At 43.7% G+C, this 20514-nt stretch overlaps 1 protein-coding gene across 1 annotated transcript in view; it reads right to left on the bottom strand.

Annotated features, from left to right (window-relative positions):
- Window positions 1-20514, bottom strand: part of LOC102949488 (1-phosphatidylinositol 4,5-bisphosphate phosphodiesterase epsilon-1) — a 225516-nt gene that overhangs the window by 84852 nt on the left and 120150 nt on the right. Inside the window, 3 exon segments of the mRNA XM_042959866.1 lie at window positions 5030-5235; window positions 6808-7066; window positions 11773-11918. Of these exon segments, the coding sequence (XP_042815800.1) occupies window positions 5030-5235; window positions 6808-7066; window positions 11773-11918 (611 nt within the window).

The raw sequence follows: 20514 nt of genomic DNA, 5'->3' as shown, positions 1-20514 counted from the left end.
CTTCTGTGGAGAATAACTGGTTTCCTGTCATTTTATTATTTTGTGTCTGCACATTGAGAGTGCGTGTGTGAGTGTGTGTGTGTGTGTGTGTTTCTCAGATACTGTACTTCCTTCTGCTCAGCTTTCTTATTTTCTATCCCTGTGGGATTGGATAATCTTCCAGGCAAGTCTCAAGGAGGCAGTTGGAGTAGGAGGGCACAGAATTCAGCTCTCTCCAGTAAGGAAGGGGTGCATGACTGAGGGGTGGTCCTAAAATGGTGACTGCTGCCAAGTGCCCACACCTAAGTGTCAGGCCCCCAGATGCCCTGGCTTGGCACTGAAGGGTGTGATGGCAGCCGTGGCCCGATAATCCCATCTATGTGGCATTTACAGTGTAAAAGTGCTTATCTCACAAAATCCTTACAACAGCTCTATAAAGCAGTATGGCCATCCCTATTTTAGATGACAAAACCAAGGCTTAGTGAGATGAAGTCACCTACCCAGGTGACATAAATAGAGAGTGCTGGCAATGCGACTGCAAAATTTGAGTTCTTAATCATCTCAAGCAGTCTCCATTCTAAGGTTCTGTCTGAACTCATTATCTACTTATATCCAATTTCTTCAAATGTACAAATTCTTCTTAAGCTGCGGCATCTTTTTTTTTAATATTTATTTTTGAGAGAGAGAGAGAGAGAGAGAGAGAGAGAGAGAACAGGGAAGGGGCAGAGAGAGAGGGAGACAGAATCTGAAGCAGGCTCCAGACTCTGAGCTGTCAGCACAGAGCCCGACGTGGGGCTCGAACTCATGAGCTGTGAGATTATGACCTGAGCCAGTCAGCTGCCCAACTGACTGAGCCACCCAGGTGCCCCTGCAGCATCTTTTTTTTTTAACTTTTTTTTTAAATGTTTATTTATTTTTGAGAGACAAGAATGAGCAGGGGAGGGGCAGAAGGAGAGGGAGACACAGAATCTGAAGCAGCTCCAGGCTCTGAGAGTTAGCACAGAGCCTGACATGGGGGTCGAACCCACAAACTGTGAGATCATGACCTGAGCCGAAGTCAGACTCAACCGACTGAGCCACCTAGGCACCCCTAAGCTGCAGCATCTTAAAGAGGGGCAACAATATTAAGACCTTGCAGGTCCTATATGACTACACAATCTTCTTACACATCTTACTAGAGAGAGAGAGAGAGAGAGAGAGAGAGAGAGAGAGAGAGAGAGAGAATCTTAAGCAGGCTTCACATTCAGGAAGGAGTCCGATGTGGGCCTCGATCCCACAACTCTAGGATCATGACCTGAACCAAAATCAAGAGTCATATTCTCAACCGACCAAGCCACCCAAGCTCCTCACATCTTAATATTCTTAATTTCCATTTTCCTGCAATGGTATCACATGCTTCTCTTATGCCTCCATGACTTACACAAACTCACAAGACAAAACTCTTTATTCTCCGTGCTGGTAAATTTAAAAAAATCATCACTTTTTTAAATTTTATTTTATTTTAGAGAGAGAGAGAGAGAGAATGTGAGCAGGGGAGAGGGGCAGAGGGAGAGAGAGAGAGAGGGAGAGAGAATCTTAAGAATCTCCACACTCAGGATGGAGCCTGATAGGGACTCAATCCCATGATCCTGGGATCATGACCCGAGCCAAAATCAAGAGTCGGATGCTCAACTGACTGAACCATCTAGGCACCCCACAAAGTCTTTATTAATGAGTTTTATAGGTTGTATAAAATATAACTGGAGTGTTTTTTATAATTCAGATGTTCCCAATCTATAGGAACTAGAAATAAAAAGAAGCTGAGGTTAGCCCCTCTACAGTAACAAGAAATGCCTTGAACACTGCAGGAGAAAAGACCCTGTCTTGTACTGAAAATGTGGTCAGGCTTATGCCCCAGCTCTGTAGGCATCACATGGGCAAGTGACTCCATGGGCATCACTTCTTCATCTGTACAGGGGAGTTGGATGAGTTGACCCTAAAATTCCACTGACCTTTTGAGATTCTCTAAACCCTATTCCTTTCCTGCTGAGGACTTGAACTTTTTATAATCACTTTCCTGGGGTTTCTGTGAGTGCTTCAAATGGGTTTTCTGGCAGGAGTAGCTGGGAGATTTGAGAAAAATTATAAGAGAACTCTGCAGGCTGGGAGAAGCAATGACCATGAGATTGTCCCTTCTTTCTTTGATGTAAGTTTCACAGAGTTGATGGCTGCCACAGGAACAGGGCTAAAGGTTTATAGAGTCTTTGTTTCGGCCAAATCAACAACAAAGCATGGGTCCTATGGGTTTTGGGACCTGGAAATCCCTTTGCCACACACATCCCTGTGCTGGAAATTATAACATGGGGCTCTGGTTCAGGAATAGGTTCCCCAGGCCTGGCAGATGGTCCCAGGAACAGGGCTTGCTGATTTGGGTTCAGTGAATTCTATTAAATACCCCCACCCCCGGTTTTTGTGTTTGCTGGTTCTTTTCAGAGGAGCAGCTACTTGGGGTAAAACAAACTATTTCCGGTACTGAGTGACCTAGCTTTTAATGTGATTTTAACATGGCTTCAGAGGATATTTGCATTTTTGTGATTTTTTTCCCCTTCTAAGACTGCTTACCAGTAAAGGCTGGAAAATGGGAAGTGAAAGAGCAACATTCTTGGGATGTAGATGATAAAATGATTAGAAAGGGGACAAGAGAATAAGTAGAAAATTGGGAATGAAAATTTCTGGAGAAGTGGTTGGATGAAACAAGAAATGTATTACTTGAAGGAACTCCAGGCCAAAAAAACCATCAAAAAGATGTTAAGGGAAACTCAGAGGCTAAGTCTCTAAGGCTCAATCAAAGGCAGCGTTCCTAAAAGTAGTTTAGAAAGGTTGACATCTTTAAGTGACACCTCCCACCCCTCCCCACATTGCCCCAAGAGAAGGTTGCTATAAAGAAGAGCCATCTGAAATTCATTATTTTATCTATTCAGGGATGATGTATCTCTCCTAGTAGGGTGTAACAAAGGAAAAGGCATGCTTCTTCTCTAAATCATCTGTCTGATTTTTCTTATAAATACCGTGAAACTTATCATGGATCATGACTGTCTCTTTCTTTTGGTCACTAAGAATTCTCAGAACAAAATTTAGTCACTGTAAAGACTGGATAGTACACACTTGATTATGTTTTACTTTTTCCTATCCTATTTCTCTTTTCCCTTAATATCATCAATTATTTATATTTATTCACTTTTTATTGTTTATTTATTTATTTTGAGAGAGAGAGAGCGTGAGAGAGAAAGAGCGGGGGGTGGAGAGAGAGGAAAAGAGAGAGGGAATCCCAAACAGGTTCCTTGCTGTCAGTACAGAGCCCAACATGGGGCTTGATCCCACAAACCATGAGATAATGACTTGAACCAAAAGCAAGAGTCAGATGCTTAACTGACTGAGCCACCCAGGTGCCCTTATTTATATTTATTCTTATAAGCATCTACAAAATCTTTCGTGAAAGGAGTTTAGTATATACCTAGATACCTATAAACACAGATAGGCAAGTAAAGGCAGATATAGATTAAGGACTTAAATGGCTATGAGATGCTTCCTGTGCAGACATGTGTTTATTTATCAACGGTCCTCTCTCTGCATATACATTGCTACTAATGTCGGCAACAGTTAGTGAGAAAACTTTCAAATAATCTTTGATTTGAGATAATTAAAAAACAAAAAACAACTGGTAGAAGCTACTTGTGAGACATTTGAGCTTTAGGGCCCAGACACTGTGGTAAGATTATTCTTTGAGCACTCGGGTCCTTTGGAGGAATCTGGAATACAGGTTTATCTCCTTAAAACATAACAGCATTAGAGATTCAGGCACAAAGCATTCATTTCTATGTTCACAACAGATTCTAAGGATTTAGCTCTATAAATCCAAAGAAATTATTTTCTGAAAACACTGTTGCCCTTCCCAGTATAGGCTCACACACACAGACACAACCAGAAAAGGCTTTGCAAAACAAACTACAAGGTCTTATAAATGCACACAATTGTGTATAAGGACTCAAAGACAACTGCAAGGTATGACTCATGAGTACTGACTACAGATAAAATCTTCCATGGCAAAGATGTCAAAGCCAGTAGACAGGTTTTAGATGGGGCTAGAGGATTCCTCTAGCTGGACCAGGCTCTGCCATTTGAGTTAGACTTTCCCATGAACAAATGGCCTTGAAGAGGCACAATATATGCCCCAAGACCACTGATTTCTGAACTTGTCATGTAGTTGTGGGTACACATGTCTAGGTAGGCAGCAACGGCTGTAGATAAACAAGCAATTGGAACAACTGAACAGTTTTAAAGCTACAGATGCCACCTTGCAGAATCGTGTTTCTGGAAGTGAGATCTCTCTCTCTCTCTTTTAAAAATGTTTATTTATTCTTGAGAGAGAGAGGGAGAGGGTACGTGAGCAGGGGAGGGGCAGAGAGCAAGGGAGACAGAGGATCCCAAGCAGGCTCCAGGCTCTGAGTTGTCAGCACAGAGCCTAAGTGGGACTTGAACCCATGGACCATGAGATCACTTCAGCCAAAATCAGACGCTTAACCAACTGAGCCACCCAGGCACCCAGAAATGAGATCTTTAAACAACCTGGCTTACAATCACCCAGAGGCTTAGGGGAGCTCCTAAAAAGACTGATTTCAGGGTGTCACTCCAGCCCTAATAAATCAGTGTATTTGACTTAAAAATATATTAATGCTTGTCCCTCTGCCCCACCCCATGATCAATAACAATTATTTTTTAAAGAAGCTATGAAATTAATAAATACCATGGTTCTAATCCTAAAACTTTATTTGTTGAATTTTTAGAAATGACAGGATAGCTCTAGCTTATTCTTTTTAAAGAGATAACAGGTGGCAAGAAGTTAAATTACGAGCGGTAAGTCTAGAACAAAGCAGCCAAGTTAGAAAGGAAAATTCAAATTCAGAATTGGTAGAGTCGTGGTGGGGTTTTGTTAGGAGTCCACCTAACACCAAACTGAGATAGGAAAAAGGAAAAAAAATGAGCATCTCTCTTTTTACAGTGTAGAACTTACTGCCATCGGGCTTTATCCCTTAAGGAATTTTTCCTGGAGCTGTTTCCTTCACTGGGGCTGTCCTCCTCCTCGGCCTCCAGACTTCGACTGCAGCTCCTGATGATCTGAAAGATGCTGTTGACTGTGGACTCTTTCTCCGAATTCTTTAAGCCATTATGTCCCACTCGTTGTAAGAAATTATCTTGTCCGCTGTAATCGGCTACAAACTACAGAAAAACATACCAAGAATTTGTTACTGCAACTTCATGTACTGTGTCTTAAATAAAAGACTTGGGTAGGGAAATAAAAGCACAGCAGCCATAAATAATGGCACTTATGCCTATTTCTTATTGAAAGAAAAAGAAAGAGCCTCCAGGAAAAACATTTTTCGTTTCACCACATGAGCTATCGGAACTCACTCTTGTTTCTACTAAGACAATTTTAGTTCCTGTAGGAATCAACGCTCCGTTTCAAATTTACAACACAAAAAGCAGCATTATTTCAAGGCTCCCGAGGGAGAAGATTAGCCCTACTTTGCCGAGGAAGGGTAGGGTTGTTTTCTCCTGGCAGAGAGAATTGAGAAAAACCATGACAGAAGTCCATTCTTCTATGGAACCAGATAACATTCCTGGGGCCCAAGGGAAACACAGAGAAAGAATGATGTTTGCTTTATTTCCCATATATCCTATGGTAGCACAGAGGTTTCCTGGAGGTTTTAAAGCTCTTAGAGTTTGTATTCATGATCAGGAAGTTTCTCCCATCAGAGGTAAGCGCTCCAGCTGCACCACTGGATGTGGCATCCTCTGCGTCTAAGCTGGTGTGGGTGTGCTAGGGAGGGCTTGTGTTAAGCTTACTCCTCCATTTACTGAACTTTTATCTCCCTGCATAAGCCAGAGAGATGCAAGCTGGTAGTGTTACCTGTGCCTGTCAAGGGCTCTTAAGTCTCCCTGATACCAGGTGATGCCTGGTTCCCAGGTGACACAGAGGCTGAAGTTTTAGGAATCTTCTCACGGCCACCAAGAAGGGGTGTATGTGAGTGTGTGTGTGTGTGTGTGTGTGTGTGTGTGTGTGTGTATGTGAGGTCAGTAGTGTTGCTGTTGCCATGGTGACAATGATCCTAGATTTGGGTTTGAAACTGCCAGCTATGGACTCCTCAAAATTCTTGGTAAAGTTCTCCCAATTCAGTCTCTTCTTTCATTTCTAAACACCATCTAGGGCGGTTTCCTTATTTTCTTGAAGTTTCTCTGAGCCCTTTCTCTCCAATGCCCGATACACTGAGTCAAAGCTCACAAGGTCCTCTCCCCTCTGGGAGTCAGGAACAAGAAGCCACGGGCCTGGGAGAGCTGAGACAGCCGTGATCAGAGCCTGGAGCTCGTCTTTACATGAGATGCCAGCTTCTCCAGGGTCCTCCCACAGAGGAGGAAAGCAAGGCAGTGTTGACCTCCCGCCATGTTTTCTTTCTCTGATTCAGAAAACTTACTACTCTTGCTTGACTTCTCTTATCCTCTGCATACAGACATTCCCACCCAATGAGAGAAGAAAACCCCATCATCCCTTAAAAAAAATCAGAGAACAACACCCATTTTCACTGGTACTTACACACTGCCCCATTCAAGCTAATTTAACAAGAAGAAGCCCCAAACAGTGCTAGCCGGCATTTTTTTCTCAGGAATTTCCAAGGACCTGTTACCCAGCACAACAGTGACAACGGATTAGCCTAGGCTCAGCAGGTTCTTTCTTGGCCTTAGTGAGTGAGGAGCCAGGCAGCAATAAAGACTTCAGATTTTGAAAGGACTCACCTCTAGAGTTTCTTCTTGGGAATTGTACCTTGGGCAAAGCTTCATGAGGCCGGAGGCTCCGTCCAGTACTTCACAGAGCTCCTTCAGAAACACCCCACAGAACGGAACCACCTTACAGCCAGGTATGTGCAGAGCCCGCGTGACCACCTTCTTGTACTCGCAGGAAGATTCGTGCTGAGCCATGGCATCCTTCAGGCTCCTCATGGTCTCTAGGTCAGACTGGTCCATAAACTGCCACATTTTTAAAACTTTTCTTGACCTATTGTAAGTAAATGATGTTTTTTGAGACTGAAGGAGAAATAATATCGTTTGTAGTATATAGCCCAAGCTCCATGCAAATTTATTCTTTTTGCCTCAGTTTTCACTGTTTTGATATTTATTTAGGACTCCTATCTCCACCTACTTCCCCAAATGAGGTATTACTTTTAATTAAAAATTGAAACACAAAATTAAATAGGACAGATACAAATAACACATGTTATTTGTGGAAGGAGTTAATTTTGGAAGGTGGGCATTAAACCTAGGTTTGAATTTTTCTGGCAGCTATAGCCGAAAGGGAAACCTAGTGGGTCATATGGTTTGTACAGATATTTATGGAGGACTATCTGCAGAAAACATGGTGCGTCCACTCCTCTTGATATTTAAAATGTTATCCTTGGATTAGGCCAGTTTCTCAGTAAAATACATGAAATCTGTTTTGGTCTCTTTTATAGAACTGCTTTTACTAAATCCAGCTTTGACGTTAAGCCACGGGTTATCCTAAGGGACATGATCTTAAAATACTATTTGCATAACAGGATGTTAGATGGGACTTTTCCTATGATAAACTTGCTGCTGACAACAACAGGTGACATGGTACCCCACTTCCTAAAGAGAGGCACCAGCTCATCACAAGGGTACCCCAACAGCTCTGCCCTCTGTGGTATATAACCGTCCATCATGCCATGCAGAATTGGCTCTGAGCAGCCAGGTAGGGAATATTTCTTTGGATAGAGTTGTCAGAGCCCTCTATATGTGAGAAGGAGGAGGACCATCCCAGGGCAGGGGCTTCAAGTGAACTCCATGGAGAGGCTGACCTTTGTCCTGAGTTTGTTGATCACTTAGCCTGGTGTGTGACTCCTGCCTGGAAAAGTCTAAAGATGAGAGGCTGCCTAGGGCTGCCCAAAGGTTCCTGTGGGCCTGTCCTGCATTTGCAGAATCTGGGAGGGCAAAACACTGTGTGTTTCCTGTGAGTCTGTAAGGGCCACCGTGAGGGGCAGTTCCACGTGTACACGTGGCTGCCCAAGGAGGGATCCCAGCACAAAGAGTCTGCGAGGACAGGGTTTCCAGAGCTGGAACCTGGGGACTGAGTGCGCCTTGCTCCTTGCTGGCTAATGGTGCGGTGAGAGGTACCTACAGGGCAGCAGGTGGGGGAATGTAGGAGGAGTGACTGGGGAGGAACCCTAAAAGCACACCTCTCTTTGGGAGCACCTAGGCCAGATTATAACTGTCCCCATCAAGGGAGACCTTTGCTTCCTTTACCCCATCTCCCTTCCTCTTTCTTCTCCTGTCCACTTTTTCTGCAAGGACCCCGAGCTGGAGTGAGAAAAGATAAACCCCGTTCTCCTGCTCCACTGCAGGTTTCTGAGATGTGTTGGGCTGCGAAATGTGGGGAAAAGGTGACGCTTTAAACCAAAGGTGAGGTTGAAATTTTGATTTATATCAGACTGGATTAAAAAATCACTATGTCCAAGAGAAGACATTCAAAGGACATAGAGAAGTACAACATGACAAACCCCATGCACCAACCTCTCCATTTAAAAAATAAAACATTGGGCTCAGCTCAGGTCATGATCTCACAGTTCATGAGTCCTAACCTGACATCGGGCTCTCTGCTTTAAGCACAGAGCCTGCTTTGGATTCGGTGTCTCCCTCTCTCTCTGCCCCTCCCCTGCTCACTCTCTCTCTCTCAAAAATAAACATTAAAAACAAAACATTAATAATGTGGTTGAGACCTCAGTGGGCTCCTCCAGGAACACATACTCCTCTTTCCCTCACCAAAGTATGCTTCCCCAACATAGGTATAGATCACCCAGCAGTTTGTAGGGATGTGTGAGTGCTTTTAAACTTTATATAAGTGGTGTCACACATTAGGTACTCAGGCATCCTGCTTTTCTTGCACAGCTGTGTGTTTCTGAGATTTATTCATGCTCATGAGCAAAGGAGAATGAGACAAGTTATTGACCCCATCAGTGACCGGGAAAGCTATAGGACCTCCCAAGGTATGACCCAGAGCAGGGGGCAGGGAAAGTCAGTCAGGCAGGTTTGCACGACAGTGAGGTCAGGAAACTAAAATTGTTTCCTGATTTCACCCCACTGAGTCCAGCCTGCCCTATACCTGGTTTCTTATAAGGTGGTAAGAATCCCTTTTGGGGCATGAAATGGAAGTGTGAATAAACTAAGTGAATAAATGAGTGAGACACAGTTCTCATTATTTAATCGCCCTTGTTTCTGTGAGTGACAGTAGTCATACTACATTTGGGGGCACAAGACAAACCTCAGCAAGATCAATGGTTTTTTGTTAGATTGAGAACTGACACTGTTTTAAAACTTTCTTTTTCTGTTTATAAAGGTACTAGATGCTTGTAGAAAATCTGGAAAATACCAAAAATATAGAAAACCCACCCATAGTTCTAGATCCACAGGCAACATTAGGTATATTTCCTTCCAGTATTTATTCTATTTGTAGATGTATGTTCTGAATGTTTTATAAATGTTGTTGTATAAATATTGCTGAGGCTATTAAGTAAAGACAGCCTTGTTCCCAGATATTTTTATGCATTATATATTATGTGTTTTCCAATGATATCAAACATTTTTCAAAAACATTTTTGGTGGTTAAATAATATTCCATTGTAAGAATACATCATGTTATTTCATTCATTTCCCCACTGATATTCATTTGGGTTATTGTATTTTTCATTTTTATTTTTTAAAATTTATTTATTTATTTATTTATTTATTTATTTATTTATTGCTCATGAGTGGGGGAGGGGCAGAGGGACAGAGAGAGGGAGAGAAAGAATCCCAAACAGGCTCACTCCCTACTGTCAGCACAGAGCCCAATGTGGGGCTCGAACTCATGAACTGTGATATCATGACCTGAGCTGAAAATCAAGAGTCAGATGCTTAACCAACTAAGCCACCCAGGCTCCCCTGGGTTATTTTAAATTGACACCATGATGGAGTAAATATTGTTATATGTACATCTTTTTACTTCTAATTGTTTCTTCCAATGATCCACACCTCCCTGTGTAGCACAGACCCCACCCACAATCAACCAGTGCTAGTCTTATGTGACCAGTATAATGTAGTAAAGTGACAGTGTGTGACTTCTGAGGCTGGGTCATAAAAGGCACTGCAGCTTCTGCCTTGTTTTCTTGTCATTCACTTCGGAGCAAGCCAGCTGCCATGCTTTGAGGACAGTGATGTCCAGAAGAGAGGAAGTGAGGTCCCCAGCCAATAGCTGGCACCAACTTGCCAAACACAGAGGAGAAGTCACATTCAAATAGAACTATGTTATCATAATGTAATCTTTTCTTTAAAGAAAAATACCAGAGGTTCTTTGTAGAAAATTTATCACAAAGAGAATCCAATCATCCCAATCATCTCCTGTTCTCTCAGTATTTTTTCTATTTTTTCCTTCTTTTGAGCCATGCCTGATACATTTGTATGTATCATTTTGAATGCCAATGACACAGTCATTTGAGTTTATTCTTAGTTAAGAAAGCTCAAAAGGACAAAAAAAATTCCAACTCTGAGAAATTTCCTTTTTCCCCCAACCACGAATCCCTTTGCAGGGATCTGGAGAATCAAAGAAAAATCCCGATAACGTTAGGGAGCAAGATCTATTTATAGTGAGAACCCTCACTGGGAAGGTGAATCTCAGACACTGAGAACAACAGGTTCGCTTTATGGGGCCTCACTGCATGCCAAACATGCGTGCTAAACACTTTGTACTATCTCACTAAATCCTGGGTGAGGAAGTAGGTGCTTTTTATTATTATCATCCCCATTTTACAGATAAAGAAACTGGGGCTCAAGGAGGTCGAGCACCTTGCCCAGACCACACAGCTATTCCATGGGGGAGCCAGGATTTGATCCCACTGTTCTGACCCAACAACTCATGCTCTTCCTCACACCACATTGCCTTCCATTAAGAGTGAGGGGCAGTTACTTTATGCCGGGTAACTGAGGCTTGAAAGGGAAAGAGGTAGAAGACTTTATTGATAAAGTGGTGATCTTATTATTAGCTTAGTGGAGAAGGCATAAGAGCAGGATATCAGAGGTGAAGGGCAAGGACTCTCAAATCAAAGCTGCCTGCATTCACATCCCAGCCATTCCAGGTGGCCTGGGGTGAATGACTTAACTTCTAACTTTAGTTCCTTCTTTTGCAAGATGTAGGAATTTATAGCATCTACCAAGAAACTGTTATGAGAATTAAAATATTTAATGCATAGGAAATGCACAGCCCAGTGCCTGATACATAGTAAGTGTTCAATAAAAATAAGAACTACTTTTATTGAATGCTTATTATCAGTGTTAGCCACTCCCAGGCAGTGGCTGGGATTCTACAGTGCTGAGGCAATTCATAAGGCAGAGCTGCAAAAAGATAACAGTGGGGTTTATAGGACACAGAGGGTAAGCAGCGGTCAGTGATGGGGCGGATGGAGTTATGCAAGCAGGAAATTTTACCCAGCTTGGCCAACAGATCAGAGCAGACAGTTAATTAGGAGCATGACTGGCCATAGGGGCTGAATTCTGCTACATCTTTGAGGGGCAAGGTTTGTGGTGTTAGCAAAGGATAATGTATTTCCCGCAAATAATCACTACTAAGTGCCTGGTTTGGGTAAATGTGGTTTCCAGGGCGATTAATTCAGTGCCATTCACCTCGTACCCAGATAACTGTATTCCCCACTCCCATACCTGAGGCCGGCCAAGAACTCCATGACAGCATTGTAGTTGCCCATGTTCCAGCAGCATTTGGCCACGTGCACCAAATAGGAGAAGACTTCTCGCTTCTCCTCCATGGAGCCCGCGGTGAGGATCAGCCACGTTACCCAGGAGCTCACCTAGAAAATGCAGAGAGGGGATCCACTGAACCTATGTCCTGCAAACCCAAGGAATATTTTTTTCCACAGGAAAACTCTTTTTCTTTTCTTTCTTTCTTTTTTCTTTTAATTTTTAATGTTTATTTTTGAGAGAGAGAGTGTGTGTGTGAGCAAGGGAGGGGCAGAGAGAGAAGGAGACACAAAATTTGGAGCAGGCTTGAGATGTCAGTGCAGAGCCTGATGTAGGGCTCAAACTCACAAACTGCAAAATTATGACCTGAGCCGAAGTCGGTAGCTCAACTGACTGAGCCACCCCGGTACCCCACTCTTTTTCTTTTTTTTAAAATCAGTTTAGTACTGGGAAATGAAAGACCCAGCTGAGAGATTGGAGGTGAAGCTCTGGGTCTCCATCACTGCTTTGCTATGGGATTCTGGGAAAGTCACTTCACTTCTCCATATTCTTCATCTTTAAAGTAAGGAGGCTGAAAGGTAATTCATGAACTCCCTCTCGATCCATAAACTTCCATGAGACTATAAGAAAATAAAGCCCAAGGATAATATTGATTAAAATACATATAAATACGTTTGACTGATGGGCAGCAAGATTAAATGCAATCAATGCACTTAGTCCATAAATAAAAGAATATTTATCAAGTAGTAAAATGCATGCTATCAAATGAAAAATGCAAAAAAATTATATATTTAAACTATCTTTCATAAACCCCTTATCTATTATGCTGCTCAAATGACTAACTAATAATGAACAGATACTTACATAGCACTTACTATGTGCCGGGTGCCGGGAATTATTCTAAGCACTTTACATATGTTAACTCATCTCTCACAACAATCTGGAGTCAGGGATTATTATTATCCTCATTTTATAGATGAGGAAACTGAAGGACAGAGGGCCTAAGAGATTTGCGCAAGTCTTCAACCCAAAGTGGTAAAGCCTGAATTTGAATTTAGGTGTGTGGGCCGCAGAGGTAGCACTATTAACCACTCACTAAATGCCTGATGTGTATACACAAGGTCTGGGATGAAAGTTATTCTAATGTGATTAGTTTTTTCTATGACACAGAGTAGAGTATAACATTTAATAATAACCTACTTCTAAGTCCCCCCCCCCCCTTTATGATATGCAGCCTCGATCCTCTACTTAATCTCTAAGATTATTTTGCTGCTACCTATACTTTGGTGCTTGAATACTTGTGTTCATTTAAGTTACTTTCTCCCTCCTAGCTAATGTCTGGACTGATAAACTTAGTTGTTAACAAACCAAAGCCTTGGTCTTGACCCCACGTGGCCCATTAGCTGCACTGGTTCAGTAACAGTGCTGGCACCTGGGACCACCTCATTTCCCTGGCCTGAGGGAGAGTGAGGCCAGAACACCTGCTCATGGTGACCCACGACAACTGCAACAAAAAAAAGAGTTTAAGGTCTACGGCATACTGCACTTCCCTCCCACCCCCACCAGCCCCATTGATAAAACGGTAGGAAGGAATGACATTTAGTGCTGGCAGCAACCACAGAGGGCGGTCCAAACCCATTTTTCCAGATGAAGAATCTATGGCTCATGGGAGAAGTGATCTTCTGAGGTCACAGTTCTTGTTAATGTCAAAACTAGGACTCCCAGTGCGGTACTCTTTTATCTGATCAGGGGTGACAGTTTCTTTAAACTTGGCACCGCTTAGGTTTTCCTAAGCACTTGCTTAAGGGCTGCATATTTGAACACAGAGTCAGACTAAAAGGAGAAGACACCAAGGAGAGTACCAAAAAAATAATTAAAGCAATGAAAAAAGGAGAACAGAAGAGAGAGATGCTGAACACCTCTTTCCCTTTCTTACACAGAAACAAAAAGCAAAACAGTGGCACCAGGGACCTTCATCAATAAAACAGGGTCACACCGTGGGACCAGCCGGGAGTGCTGATGCAGGATGTGAGGGACCACCTGCCACCCTGAGCCCCTGCCCCAGCCCTGCCCCAGCCCAGTGGGCCCTGAGCACGCACCTCTGCTCTCAGCCTGCTCTGGACTTCGTGCAACATCAGGAGAACAGATCTGGAGTCAGACTCCTAGGACAAGCCTGGGTCCAGATCATCCTGCAAGGAATTCAGAGCCTCTTGGGAAGAGGAGAACCTAAGATGGCCCTTTGTTCTGATCTCCCGGGGCTGTTTTGAGCACACAGGAGCCTTCTCGAGTCCCAGATCCATCCTTTCTCCTGCAGCTATAAGCGATTCCTTGCTCACTGTTTCTATGCCTTGTGCCCTCATCACCTGGTTACCCAGTGAAAAGTCACCTTTGTGAAACCCTGACTCTCCAGAGCAAGAAACTGTTTTGTCAATACTGAGTGTCATGGGTGTTCTGTGTAGTTTTTCCTTTCATGTGATTTGCCTTTAATGATCCCTATCCTGCTCTGGGAAACTGTGAGCAAACACTTAGAATCATAATTATTGACTCTTTGAGCTAGAAATTCAAACCCATCTTCTTACAAATGAAAATAAATCCCCAAAAGTTAAAAGCGTTTCCCAAAGACACCTGATGCATTAGTTCTTGAGCCCTCTGGCTATATTCTTCTTATGGCTGTAGCTCCTTTTTTACCGAAACTGATTGCCAATCAGCAGCTCTGGAGAGTCACTGCTCTTTCAGGCTATTCTGGTCCCACACAGTGACTTACTAGTCTAGTGGCCTGAAAGGGTTAATCCATCTTCCCTTGGAGAGGCCAGCTTCACAGAGCAGACGCAGACCACCACGTGGTTGGTGCCTCAATCCTGATCATGCATCCAGATTTATTTCCTATCAGTCAAATCATTTTCCATATACTTTCCCACAATGTTAGGAAAAAAATAGCGATACAGTATTTCACATGGAAACCTAATTTAAACCAGCCGTTCCATCTCCAAGTGTGAGTCCCCAGGGCCTGGTTGTTGAGATTATGTAAGCACTGTTATCATAAACACACACACAAACGTACACGCACACATGTGCGCGCGCGCGCGCGCACGCACACACACACACACACACACACACACCCCATCTGCGTATAGACTTCAGGGACAAAAAAAAAGTCTTATTGCGGACTGATGTATTTATAATTTTATAGGCATTAAGTGATGTGACTTTCATCACTAATTATGAAAAACGAATGTCACAAAAAAAACCCATAAGGATTTGGCAATGACTGAAAAATGTTGCCCAAGGCATAAACGGTGGTTGTATTTATTAAGTGGAAAATGGGATGTGTTGCCAATCCAGAAAGAATTTCAGGACACTGGAATAACACAGAAAAACACAAAAACTGCACATATAGAGAGTACTAAAACTCAAGTGTAGAGTAGAAAGATGTTAAATGTGGCAGATTACTTTGCCCTATTTGAATGGTTAGCACAGAATAAAGACAGAATCTGGCCCCTGCCTAATTCCGTAAGAGTCCCTCCCAGAGGCTCTGTGATTACCCTGAGGGCCTGACCCTGGGTACAGGCCTACAAACTCCACAACTGCTCCTCTCCAGACACTTCTTTTCTGCCTCTTTTGCTTTTGTCAGTACTCTCAGGCCTAGCCAAACTCAACAGCTTGCTCTCCTCACATCAAACACCTTGTTGGCATCACACAAGCTCAGTCTGGAAGGAATGCTTGTGCTCCATTCATAAATTACCTTTCCCTGGCCCCCACCATGTCCTGCCCGTGTCCTTTGTGAAGCCAAATCCTGACCTTGGCCACCAGGCCCCCATCAGTTCTGCAACCTCACCTTCGACCTTTCTCCACACTCCTGCTTTTAGGGAGATGACCAAGGCCTTTTCTCATTTCAGGGGTCTTCTATGGGATGGGTCTCCCTGGCCCCCAGACTTTGATTAGGTAAAACTGCCCTCAGGACCTGCCTTGGGTCCCATGCTTTAGAAGGCCTGTGATGGGGTGGAGGGAATGGGTCTGCCCAGTGTCTGTGCACTCACTTCCAGATCATTCATTCCTGAAGACTCAGGACTCCCAAGTCCCCTGTCTAAACAGCTCAATCCCACTTCTGGGCCTGCAAGAGCCTGGTATCTGGATCAGTCTTCCTGTAGGGAGATTATAACTCCAGGCCCAAAGGCTGGCGGAGGGCCTGTGGGGGTGTGGTGTGTGGATGGAGTTTGAACTGGAGGTCTGAAGTGTCCACACCCAGGCACACAAGCCAGGGTGGAAAGAGAAGGTGGGAAGGCCACAGGCTGGGGCCTTCTTTTTGCTTTGTCCTTTGTACTTCATCTTGGCTCCCCTAAGGTCAGGGGCAGGGCTGCCTTTAGGAATCTGATGAAAACACCACTTTCTTGAAGAGGACTGCTCCGATTTCCCATCTGGGCTGGGTGATGTGCTGGGCTATGTGGGGCCCCCAGTCTCCTTGACCCCAGACCCCCTGCACAGTCAGCACTGTGTTCCCCCAAAAGCAGACCCTGGGTCTGCCATGCCCACCAGTAGCAGTGCCCACAGTAAGTGCTCCATGAGACATGGCAAAGGAGTGAATGTGACCTCTTCTAGGAAGGCTTTTCTGATGCTCACCTAGCAACTCACATTCAACTTCTTCCTGTGACTTGATGGTGGATCCTGAGACCAAGCTCACATCTGCACTGGGATTCTCACTGCTGCAAGGATTTGCATCTGCTTTATTTTTATTGTATTTGTGTGTCTGACTCTTTCACATGGGTCTGTTCTGTCTCCCCCACTAGACCTTACGTCCTCAAGGACTAAGAGCATCTTTCCCACATCTCCAGTGTGGGGGTGCTTGGTGCCTCTGACCGACAGGCAGGCCACCCAGGGTCCCAGGAGGCCGCTGGCAGAGAGGATTCTCAGCCTCCAATTGGTCAGGGATTATATTTGGGAAAAGGCCTGAACACTTCCTACTGCTGTTCCCAGGTCCAGAAAAAAGACACAAATGTCTTTGTGCCAAAAAGTTGTTTGTTTTTTTTTTTAATATGCTGAGCAATGTTCATAGAAAGATGATCCTTTGTAGTGGGTATCTGGTCCCCCTAACTGCAAGGGCTGGGCTCGAATGGTGAGATCTAAAGAAGACAGTGAAAACCCAGACAAAGCCGCTCTGTCGATATGCAGTGCACATTGACATCTGACCTTCGCAGAGCTTTCCTAAGACAACCCTTGAACCGTGGGCATGTGGGCATACACACACATTGTCTCACACACACACACACACACACACACACACACACACACACACACACCCCTGCCTAGGTAGCACTCTTCAAAATGCACATCACTGGCCTTGGAACCTCTAGTGGTAGTAGTAGGGTGTTTGTTGAAATGCAGATTTCAAGTTCTCGCCCAGAGTCTCTGAGAGCAGGTCCCAGGAAGCTGCTTTTTTTTTTTTTTTTTTAATGTTTATTTTTGAGAGAGACAGACAGAATGTGAGTGGGTTAGGGGCAGAGAGAGAGGGAGGCACAGAATCCAAAGCGGGCTCCAGGCTCCGAGCTGTCAGCACAGAGCCCGACGTGGGGCTCGAACTCACGAGCTGTGAGATCATGACCTGAGCCCAAGTCAGATGCTCAACCGACTGAGCCACCCAGGCGCCCTAGTTTTTAAGATAACTCCCCGGTGATTCTTTCTCATACTTAGGGTGAAAACTATGTCACAGGTTCAGTGTCCCTTTCTGCACCCCTGGTGTAGCCCGTAGTCACAGCTGAAGCGTCATTTCTGTAGTACTGCACAGATGGCCGTCTCTGTAACCTCCCTGAGGCCGGGGTGTCGCCCACTTGCCAGCAGGCAGGGGCAGGCAGAGGGCCCAGAGGTGGAGAGCATGGCGCTGGGCTGAGTGAGCTGTGTTGGCTCCCATTCCACTGTCTCCTCATGCCTGGGCCTCAGGCAGGTCGCCTAGCTATCAGCCTCGATTTCCTCTTCGGTAAAAGGGATAGTATTTACCTCATAACAGGATCGTGAGGGTGAGAATGGAGATTGTATCCAAAGGGTATGTAGTCCCAGGCTCAATAAGTGTTTACTGCTAGGAATGCCATTGGTAGTGCTGTTACCTGAGCTGTAGAGAAGCTGAATTCCAGGAAGCAGAACACAGAAGTCCTGAAGAAAGGAATCTCTAGGTTCTCCTAACTGCAAGGAAGGAGCCCAAGGCTGAACCAGGAAGAATCTGTGCTTGCCCTGAGAAGGGTCTGTGCCCTGAGCACAAGCCTTTCCTAGTAAAAGGATTAACACACATATTCCCTCTTCTCTGAAGGCTTCCTTGACTCCTCATGAGGAATAAAATATCCCCGTTTTCCTATTCAAAACACCCAGTCCTATATGTATTCATATGTGTGTGTGTGTGTGTGTGTGTGTGTGTGTACATATTCGTATACGTGTATATGAAGGTATATTTCCAGTACTTTGTCCGAGACCAAACTTCCCCTGCTGGGAGCTCCTTACAGCAGAGGCTGTGACATATTCATGCTGGGAATCTCTGTGTTGAGGCTGCAGAGGCCAGCAGGTTACATATGCCCAGGCGTCCTTCTGGACATGAAGTGGCTGCAGGAGAGCCTCTTGAACCTGTCCTGCTTGGCATGTTTCCACTAGTGACTCGTGGTTTTGGAGGGACACAGAAGGGAAAAGAGAGGCCCCTAAAGGTGGCTTCTAGAGAAGCCCTAAATATACCTTGGATTATATTCCATCTTGTTCCCCTCACATTGTATCACAACTCTCTATAGAACAAACTCTAAACCTCTTTTTTTGGCCTTCAAGCCTAGCACCATCTGATCTATATTAATATCTTCAACATTAATTCCCACTGTTGGCCACCGCTCATCTGTCCGACATTTCAACCCTACTATGTTTTGTATCACTTCCTATTCTCTGGCTATTCCTATCTCTGTGCTATTGTCCAGTTTCCTTGGGATGTGAATACATAGAGAGTTTTGTGTGTTAACTCTGGCTGTCTGATGTCTCTTAGATGAATCAGCTTTCTTTATCTTCATCTATACAGAATTCATGGTGCTGCTCCTCCCCAGCCTTTAGGCCCGGACTCAGTGATTTGTTCAAAGATGGGTATATAACCTAAGCCAGGCCAACCAGAGCCCTCCTTGATTGAGTCTTTTCCTGAAACTATCAGGAAAAAAGACACAATTTTTTTTTTTTTTTTTTTTTTTTTTTTTTTTTTTTTTTTGCTGGAGTTGTAACATGTAAAGATATGAGTCAGATGCCTTTCGCCATGATATCAGGGGCACCTGCCTAAGAATGAAGATAACACAAAAGAAAGATAAAGATGGATTCCTGAGGACCTTAGATTCCTGACCAGCCACACTTGAAGTCCTATGAAGAGTCCATATATATATACCAAAAAATGCCCGAACTTTGCTTAAGCAGGCTTGAGTTGAGTTGCTGTTAACTTGCAACTGGGGTGGGAGGAAGCCTTGATAAATATGTCGGATGACCCTCCTTGTTTTAATAAAAACTTATTGAGTATGTTGAGGATCTACTATATCCCATGTACCATGTTGGACACTAGTAAACAAGACAGATATGGTACCTACTCTTGGGGAGGTTGGGACCTTATGGGGGAAAATAACATAAGCAAGCAATTAAAGAGCAGTACAGTAGATAATATGATTAAGTACAAGGCCAACTTTACCCATCTGTATGCTACCATCTTTGGAAGTCCAGTCTTTTTACCATTCCTTGGTCCCTGCTGGTCTCCCAAATTACTTTATTCATTTCTCTGTAATGGTGCTTATTCTTTCCACAAACAGTTACTGTATGCCCATGAATCTGCCAGGAACTATGCTAGGCAGAGCAGGAGGAGTTGGAACAACTATAAGGAAAGTAAGATAGCATGTTCTGCCTTGCAGTTAAGTTAGTGGTTTATATATCCACCTTTTCTAAATTGTCAACTCCTGGAGGACAGAAATCATCCTTCTATTGTTTGCAGAATGTTGTCCCCATAGTTTGCAAAAGATGTTTATTCTCAAGTTCTTCAACTAAAAATTCCCTAAATATTCAAAATTCTAAATTCCCCAGAGTTGTTTACTGTTTTTTTTTTAAAAAAATACTTTTTGTTTATTTTGGTTCCATTTAACCAACAGTTCGTGTCACAAGTTACATGTAAATATTCCCAGGATGTGAATTCTAGAAGCTCTGACAAGTGCTCAATTCCAAATGTGACATACTTAATTTAAACTGCCTTTTTGTATAAAGAATACATTTATTAAAAGTTCTGAAAATGTTTTGCTGTTCCACTCTTTGTGACATTGCATTACTTTTTTTTTTTATGTTTATTCATTTTTGAGAGACAGAGTGTGAGCAGGGGAAGGACAGAGAGACAGGGAAACACAGATTCAGAAGCAGGCTCCAGGCTCTGAGCTGTCACCACAGACCCTGATGTGGAGCCCAAACCCATGAACCGTGAGATCATGACCTGAGCTGAAGTTGGATGCTCAACCAACTGAGCCACCCAGGCACCCCTGCATTACTTTTTTAAAATTCAGGTATAGTTGACACATAACATTATATTAGTTTCGGGCGTACAACATAGTGATTCAACACTTACATATATTATGAAATTGTGGCTACAATAAGTCTAGTCAACACCCATCACCATACTTAGTTACACAAAAATTTTTTTCTTCTAATGAGGACTTTTACAAACTACTCTCTTAA

The sequence above is a fragment of the Panthera tigris genome, chromosome D2 (assembly GCF_018350195.1).
Source record: "Panthera tigris isolate Pti1 chromosome D2, P.tigris_Pti1_mat1.1, whole genome shotgun sequence".
Taxonomy (NCBI): domain Eukaryota; kingdom Metazoa; phylum Chordata; class Mammalia; order Carnivora; family Felidae; genus Panthera; species Panthera tigris.
This window is presented reverse-complemented; position numbering and strand designations above follow the sequence as displayed.